We start from the raw sequence: 8,573 nt of genomic DNA, 5'->3' as shown, positions 1-8,573 counted from the left end.
CTTGAAGGTCCCCCCGGTTTTGCTTTTTAAGTTGATCTATCAGGGGGCAATATTTTTTGTAACATGTTATAATGATAAGTTACAGAAAAAAATAAAATTAAAAAATCCAAAATGCAAGACCAACTTCTTAATTACTGGATTCAACAGACATTAAATTACATTTCCAAAGTACATTACATGCACTCATTGGAACTTAACATTTTTAATAACTTGGAATTGTTTTTCACTTCAGCTTTCCTCCACTCAAATCTGGAAAGCGTGAGGCGCTCACTAATTAGAGGTAACCATAGCTACCAAGTTATCTTTAAAATACATCTAAGATTTCCTTTTTTTTTTTTTCTTGGTTTTAATTCTACAAAAAGCATTTCATTTGTCGGTGGTTCTTGTTCTCTTTTCAGTTTCATTGAGTGATTTTCCAAGCTCTGGAGCCTTTTGGCAGTCGTATTCAAGTTCCAACGTTAAGATAAAATAAATCACCCATTCTTAGAATAGACAGTCTGAGGGCCTGAATTATCTGGTTTTAAAATTTCAGCTGACTAGGTGGGTTAACCAGCAGCTTGGCAAAGAGAATCCTGCAGATTTCAACGTGTTTCTCTATGGAGAGAAGCTGGCACCCACAGGAGTGGTTGTTTTAAAAAACTGTCCACTTGAGGGCATTGTCATCTTCTGTAGAGGAGGAATTGATGCCCATTTCTTCAGTTAGCTAAGTTACTGAGTATGAAGAATTTCACTGATACCCAGGTTCCAATGCTGCAGTGATGACTAGATGTCTCTTTGAGACTGGCTTCTGGGGCAGCTGCCCAGCTGTCTTGCCCCTTAATTCAGCCAGCTCTGCTGCTCTCTCCCAGCCTCTGAATATTACCTGCCATCATTCTTGGAACATTATACTGTGCTTTTGTGAATCTCCCACTGGAGTTCTTGGTTACTGTACCTGCCACATCAGTATAGTGCCTGACACACAGGTGCGCTTCCATGAGTGTTGTCGGGCTAGTGAAGAGCTTGTAACAGTCCACACGAGGTGATACCAGAGAGCAGTTGAATCCTTTCCAGAATGGAACTTGGAAAAAGATCAAACACTTTGAGTCACTCTGGCTACAGTCCAGAGGTGTTAGGGCAGGTAAGCCTTGAACTCTTGCCAATTCTGCCTGCTTCCATGTGCCCAGACCAGCATGTGAGCCATGGAAAGGAAAGGTAGAGAAGTTGTTAGTCTTGGAGCTTGATTAGATGTAACATCCCACTTGTCACTAATCCCATTTGTGCTGTCTTGGGATTTTCCAAACCAGAAGCCTCTTGGGAGTCACAGTAAAGGATTCAAAATTAAGAGAATAAAATAAGCCACCCAATCTGAGAGAATAGGCTGATGCTGTGAATGACTGGGTTTTTAAATTTCAGCACATCTTGAGATAATATTTCATCAAGATCCTAGAATTTCAGCGGGAACTACCAGGCCCTGGTGGGCAGAGAGGAGGCAGGGACAGTCCCTGAAGGCTATGAGTGGGGTCTTTCTTGAGCCTAACACAGCTGAGGACCAGAAGTGGGGTCTGGGCCACAGACACCTCCAGGAGATGCCCCTTGGTTCTGGCTCGAGGAGTGAAAAAGGGAATTCCTAATGGCCAGAGAGCATGAACATTCCCTGTTTTTTTCTTTCTTCTCTTTCTTTCATGCCACAGCCCCCAGGCAAACACACAGCTGCTGTGGTAGCAGTCAGTCATGAGCCTGGCCAGGGCCAAAACTCTAGGGAAGGGGAAACTTGCTCTTGGATCAGAGGAGCTGTGATCCCAAGAGGGTGGAGTCAATCCCCATTGCTTTTTTTCTCTCTCTATTCTTCTGCTACTTGGACCTGAACATGGGCCCAAACGTGGCAGTGTGTGGCAGAATAGGGTAGCCAGAGCCCCAAGTTTTTGGGTGGAGGACCAAAAAGGGGAGCCCCAGGGAACTGGAAAGTACTGGGGAGATCGTAGAAAGGGAGTAGCTCAGGAAAGCAACCCCATATAGTCCTTCATGAACTCCAGGGCTCACCCCAAGCCATGCATGCTTGAATCTGGTCCTAATTAGCATATCAAAGACTTTGAGAACGAAAGTAACACATAGACCAGCATTTACTTCCCAGACTGGTCACTGGGTGGTGCCCAACTGATATGGAACCAAACAGCGGTATGCCTCCCTTGAAAACTGAACTGACCACCAGTCTTTCCAATGTCTGTCCCCTTTGGGGCTGCATGTCCTGTTGCATTGGGCCACCTGAGGCCTTTGCTGGATAAAACCCTGGGTTCCTGGGGGCCTCAGCCAGGAGGTTCAGAAAGGCTGCTGTGTGATGGCTGGTGTTAGATGATCCCTGGACATCCCTTTGGACTAGTTCTCTCTGCTGATCCCGGCAGAGACCCAATAGAGGGAGTGGCCCACGAAAAGAGAGCTTCTGCTCTGGGTAACTACCAGATCGCCCAGAATATGCCCGGCAATACATCTCTGGAATACGGTGAGACCCAAGGGGTTGTAATCACAGACTCTTTTCTATACTGTCGTGACTCCCAAGTGGGGTCCAGGACCAGATATTACCTGGGGCCTTGCTTAGACCACAGCCCAGAACTGCTTAGTCAGAATGTGCGTTCATCAAGATTTCCAGGTGACTCATACCCACTCCAGAGTCTGAGAAGTGCTAGAGCGATGGAGGTCACGCTAACCTAGGAGCCGTATGCCCACAAGTCTGTGAATTTCTTTAGCTGGGGAACCACGGGCTAGTCACTTTCATCTCTCAGAGTCTGTTTCCTCATTTGTAAAAGGACAATAACCTCTGTGCCACAGGGCCGTGGAGAGGTCCAATACATATAAAAGTGCTGACCAGCGCTGCCCCATTATTTGTTTAAAGGCCAAGAGCACCCCCAGAGAAACCCTGGTGTGGGATGGAGCTGGTAGATGAGAGCACCCCGTGGGGATGGGCTGATGGAAACCTCCATCTCCAGCTGCCTCTCTGGGATTCACCCAGACAAACGAGTAGCACTATAAGCTGGGCAGGTTATTTTTGCAACGGGCCCAGGGCCCAGGGCGGCCAGGGCTGGGCCCTGGAGCTGACACAGAAGGCCCTTTCACTAGCTACCTGGCCTGAAGTAGAGAAGCCAGCTCTATGCCTGACCCTCATTTCTCAAGCCCTTTCTGGGACCATCTACCACAGGGATTCCTCCTTGGGCCGCATACATCAGGAATCCCTCCTTGAATGTTCTGAGGATTAAAGGACCCTTTGCCCTCGGTAGAAACAGGGAATAAGGGGCAGAATGAAATCACTTTAATAGCACAGCAACACTTTAGGAACGGGGAGTGTGGGTCACAGATGAGGGAAACATTTTGTCTTCCACTTGTACATTTGTGCTAAGGTGCATGGTTACACTGGACAACGTTACAGACAGATTTTTCACATTGAACACTTAATAAATAGATACTTTAAATGTCAGACGTCAGAGACAACGAGTTATGAGCGTGATTGTTTTCTTATTCTGCCTCCTCTGAGTCAGGAGTTTGCTTCCTGTTGTGCTGACGAAGGCTGGGTCTTCTAGGAGGTGTATTCATACTCCTCGGCACTGCGCCGGCCAAAATCCATCCAGCCAGTGTAGTCCCGGTCACTTATCCTGTGGCTGGGGTCCAGGCTCTGCAGGTTCTTGATTACAGACATTCGGCCAGAAGGAGCTACAAGGGGCAGAGAGGAAGGAAACGGGACCATTATATCTAAGAGCATCACATGTTCAGTTTGTAAAGGAAAACAATAGAAAAGGCCAGACAATACATAACACGTACCTTCTGAAAGGTATCAAAGAGGTATCAAGATAGTGGGACTGCTGGGCCAAAATCTAAGCGAGGAGAAGGACCCATGTCTGTTTAACTGGAGACAGGGTAGTCTTTTCTAGTCGTGGGTGTGGTTTGCGATCTGTATGAATTTAGGTGAATTCATTCACTCTCACCTTTCACAGCTGGGACCTGCCTAGGTTTTTCTACTCCTAGGGGTGTTTTCCCTTATGTAGCTGGCTCTCAGCAGGTGCTAACCCAGGATTTCCCCAGTACTACCCACTTCTAAAGTTTACACCTTAATATCCCTGAGCCTGCCTGACCCTTTTTTTTTTTGCGTTATGCGGGCCTCTCACTGTTGCGGCCTCTCCCATTGCAGAGCGCAGGCTCCGGACGCGCAGGCTCAGCGGCCATGGCTCACGGACCCAGCCGCTCCGCGGCATGTGGGATCCTCCCGGACCGGGGCACGAACCCGCGTCGCCTGCATCGGCAGGCGGACTCCCAACCACCGCGCCACCAGGGAAGCCCCCTGACTCTTTTTAAGGTAATGCAATTACGATATTTTGATGTTAGGATGTTCTTTAAAAAATGGAATCCAGTCCCACTGCTAGATAAATACTGTTTTAAAATTATTAATTTGAAAGCTACCTTCTCTTTTAAAAAAGTGGTATTGAGAAAAAGGCACACCATCGGATTAAAATCTCAGCACCTCAGTAACACTCAAAGAAGGGTGGGCAGAACAAAGAGGTAATTTAATTCAGCCATTTTGACCAAAATGCAATAACTGAACCTGAAATGGGCCCTTAGGGATGGGAGTTAAGTTCTTAGGAACAGGATGAGTCCAGGAATGATTCACGTTGAGTGGATAGGGCCGTGATGAGGCATGTGACAGTCCTGGCCTACGGATCACACAGAGTGGTCTCCTGGGTGGAAAATCAGTGTCATGCCTTCTCTTATACAACCTAAGGGCCAAGAAAGGTCCCTCAGGGACCCAGGTGGCTTCAAGGGCAGAGGGGTGGAGGATCACTCGATGGTTCCTATTGTATCGGGAGCCACCGTGGTCCCACAGCTGACATTGAGCTCTTCTGTACAAGGCTGCCCTTGCCAACTCCTGCCCACAGGCTGCATCAAGTCAGACCATGGCTTATTCATTGATGACAGTGCAGAAGCAGGTATTCTGTCTTGTTGGATAATCAAATAAAGCTAGCTAAATTAAAAACCAGAAACAACCCTACAGAGCAGGTTATATCCCCACCCTTTCTTCCTCTCCCCTCTCTCTTCCCCCACCCCCCGCTCCATTAATTCCCAGCTTTGGAACTAAGCGCTCTGGAACTAAGCGTCACCCCAGCACATTCCAGCCCCTTTGCAGGTATCCCCAGTATACGCAGAGGAAAAACAGCCCCTGCTGTTTAATTGTTCAACACCTTTCAGGTGAAATATTAGTCCTTGCATTCAGCCAAACTCTCAGACCCAGTTATCTGTGCACAGTCACACGGCAATATGTCCCATCCTCCTGCCTGTTGCTGCTGAGGTACACATGGTTCTGTGCATTTACCAGGGTCCTCACTCACTTAGTGGACACAGAGTAGGCACTTACACCTGACTTACACAATTGAAGGTCCGGGCTCCTTGAAATTTTAAATCTTGTAAAATGGACAGTACAGCTGGGAAGCTGAATGGCTTCCAGACGTTCCAGGGAGGGCAGGACTTGAGTAGACTCTCAACCCTGATGCTGCCTAGATGTGCTACCTCATGTAGGTCACTCAGTCTTCCAGAATCCCAGCTTCCACACTGACACAAGGAGGATAATAGACCTTACTGTGCAGGGCTGTTGTGAGGATGAAGAGAGACAATACAGATGTAGCACTGGGCTTTGCTGGACTTGGGGCAGGTGTACACTAACAGAATTGCTTCTCCTCAGATCATGGAAAGCTCTACAGATAGTTTCTAATGATAAACTCTTGAGTACTCCCCAAAGGGTACGTTTTCTTGCTTGGAATATTTAAGCATAATATATACTATAGTTGAGTAAATAGTCACTGTCATCTCAAAATGTGTAAAACAGTCAAAGAAACTCTATAGATGTAGATACTTATTTCTAGTTCATATTTGTCAAATAGAAGAGCATGATTATTTTCTAGTTACTGCTGATCCTGGGTGTTGGCAGCTAAAGTTCCAAGTGACGGGTATTCCCATATGAGTTTGTGTGTCACGGCAGGCTGAAGGCAAAGGGCCGAGAAGAGGCACCAAGAAGGACCTTCCAGCTAAGATTTGTGGTTTAAAGCCACTGTCGAGTGTCAGTTCTAGAGAAATCATCTGGTAATTGGCTTTTTTACCCACAACTGTTTCTGGTGGATCTTTCTTGAAGGTATGAAGGGGCTTCCAGATTATGGTCAATGAAAAGCCTACGATATTTCAGACTGGTCTGGCTGCAATTCAACCCATATCCAAAGACAGATACTAAACTACTTTCAGGCAAACAAACAGCAGGCACCCCCCAAATTTTCAGATGTTCTCTGTCATCTGGCTAGTATTTCCACATCTTTCAGTTTAATTAGCAGGAAAGCAAAATAGAAGATGGTAGTTGGGACAATTTCCCAATGAGAGGATGAAATATAACAAATCATCTTCTATTCTTTCCTTCTGAAATCCCCTGGTAAAAAGGTCCCTTCTCACCTTCATATGGAATTATAGGAGATTCTGGAGAGCCAAGCCCTTTATTTTCTCCCCATCTCATCAAGCCATGAGTTAAATTTCAAATCCAGGTCGTGGCACAACAGCAGGTTAAGAGAGCCTCATGGGAATGGAGCCCACCCCTACCCCTCCCAGCAGCTGTGGTTTATTGTCCAGCTGTGTTGGTCCAGTTTAAAATACCGCTCCCCAGTCAGTGTGTTCGCCATCAGTATCACTGTGGATAAAGTTGGTAGGAAAAAATCTGCCCCAGTCCAAATCATGATTTCCAGGAATTCTAGAGATGAATGAGCCTCCCTCTGAATCTCAGAAAGACCTGGAAGGGGCCGAGGGGAACCCACCCTCATGCCCTTTTTACAGATGAGATAGCCAGGCCCAGGAAGGGGACAGGGCTGTCCATATGCCACTCAGCTACTGAGCTGCTGAACCACCTTATTCCTGGAGAAAGACTTTGAGGCTGAGAAAAGTGTGGCTTGTTTAGCTCCTGCTGGAGGCAGAAGGGAGAGACAGGGAGGCGACCTCCGTACCTTTCCGAGACTGCTGGATGTACCTGGCCAGCAGCGCGCCCAGGTGCGCTCGGGATTCGTCGTCCACTCTCCGCACGGCCCTCAGCTGCCTCCGCGGGGCTTCGTCCTCCTGCTGCGCCCAGGGGCCCGCGGGGTCCGCGGGAGGCACGGGCTGCGCCAGGGCGCCCGCCGCCAGGACAGCCATCAGCACGCACAGGCACAAGCCACCGTTCATGGCTGCGGGGAGCAGAGGGGAGGGGACGTGAACGAAAAGGTGGGGCCTCCGCGGGCTCTCGCGGAGGGTCGGGCCCCCGAGGTACGGAGAAGGGGGCTCAGTCCAAACGCGCAGGGCTCGGGACCCGCCAGGCAGGTGCAAGCACGAGGGAGCCGTGACCCCAGCGCGCGCGTCCGGGCTCACCGCGCTCGTCTTTTTTGGGGGAACCACAGCCGGGGCTGGGCAATGGTGCAGGGGACGGAGAGAGACCCTGTCCTCTGCCCTGTTTAGCAGAAGGAATGTCTTCTGTTTTCCTTTAGTTTGAGGAAGTGTTACAGAGTGTCGTCTCTCTTCTCCTAACTGGAAAAGCAAGAGATTAAAGATAAGTGAAAATTATCCTAAAGAGAAGACTCTGTGGGAGAAATGAGACCCTTAAGGAATAGTAGCACCTTCCCAGAGAGCTAAGAAGTTTCCAATAGGGAAATAAATGGTGAAAAACCAAGAAGCACGGTTTAAAATGTGGGAGCAATAAATAAAAGCCACATCTTTCAAGTTTCTTCAAGGTGTACATGGGGACTGGCAATGAGCCACTACGCAAAGCACAGGCAGATTTTTTTTTTAAAGAAAGTCAGAAATCTGCGCTCAGTCATCGGGCTTCAGCCAAGCACCGCTGCATTTTAGATCCGCCGGCAGATAAAACACGCACGTTTCTATCCCCCAAAGACTTGAATTTCCCTGCAGTATTCAGAAGAGGAATTTAAATCTTAAAACCTCTCGGTAGTTTATTTGAAAAGATTGCAAAGTAGACTGCCCCGATGTGTAACATCTAGCAAATCGCAATTTACATGCTAATCCGAGCAAACAGACAGATACTCCGGCGTTGCCTGCGCGAGAGAAGAACAAAGCCGGCGAGCAGAAGTCCCTAAAGCAGCTCTACCCACCCGCACTGTCCTTTCTGACTACAAGAAATGTCTTTCGAGCTGTCGGAAAGAAGACACAGAAAACAGAAACATGAAACGGAAGGGGCCCAAAAGTGAAGACACCCTTCTTCACTTGGATGAAGGACACTTGGCACCTGGATCCCCCAAAGCGGGGAACCTACCTTCGGAACAGGACACGACCGGCTTCGCGTTCCTGCCAGAGCAGCGGGGGAGCCGAGCCAAGTTCATGGTAGGCGGGCAGGAGGCTGCCTCTTAAATAGCCCCGCCCGAGCCGTTGGCCAGTCATCTATTTACCCAGCGCTGACGCAGCCGGGTAGCGACACGTGCTCAGAGGGCGGCAACCGGGGCGACAAAAGATTTAGGTGGCTGCCGGGAGAGAGGGGGCAATGGCCCAGCGGAGCCGGGTGATCCTGTCCCAGGCGGGGTGTCCGGCGTCAGCCCTGTCTC

General features: G+C 48.8%; 1 protein-coding gene across 1 annotated transcript; it reads right to left on the bottom strand.

The window, feature by feature from the left end:
- Positions 1 to 3,260: 3,260 nt before the first annotated feature.
- CCK (cholecystokinin) lies at positions 3,261 to 8,354 on the bottom strand. The gene is made up of 3 exons (XM_029244108.1): positions 8,288 to 8,354; positions 6,993 to 7,208; positions 3,261 to 3,678 (listed from the first exon to the last, which is right to left on the bottom strand). Exons 1-3 carry the CDS (start codon positions 8,352 to 8,354, stop codon positions 3,545 to 3,547), a joined length of 417 nt encoding a protein of 138 aa, XP_029099941.1. The 3' UTR covers positions 3,261 to 3,544.
- Between the last annotated feature and the right edge of the window lie 219 nt (positions 8,355 to 8,573).

The sequence above is a fragment of the Monodon monoceros genome, unplaced genomic scaffold, assembly GCF_005190385.1.
Source record: "Monodon monoceros isolate NGI ecotype Baffin Bay Population unplaced genomic scaffold, NGI_Narwhal_1 Super_Scaffold_3, whole genome shotgun sequence".
Classification (NCBI taxonomy): Eukaryota; Metazoa; Chordata; class Mammalia; order Artiodactyla; family Monodontidae; genus Monodon; species Monodon monoceros.
This window is presented reverse-complemented; position numbering and strand designations above follow the sequence as displayed.

Excerpts from the sequence above, each read along its gene's own strand:
- CCK (XM_029244108.1), bottom strand. The coding sequence starts at position 8,354 with ATGAACTTGGCTCGGCTCCCCCGCTGCTCTGGCAGGAACGCGAAGCCG. Across the intron at positions 7,209-8,287 it reads GGTCGTGTCCTGTTCCGAAG|CCATGAACGGTGGCTTGTGC; the intron begins GTAGGTTCCCCG and ends TGCTCCCCGCAG. Across the intron at positions 3,679-6,992 it reads CATCCAGCAGTCTCGGAAAG|CTCCTTCTGGCCGAATGTCT; the intron begins GTACGGAGGTCG and ends TGCCCCTTGTAG.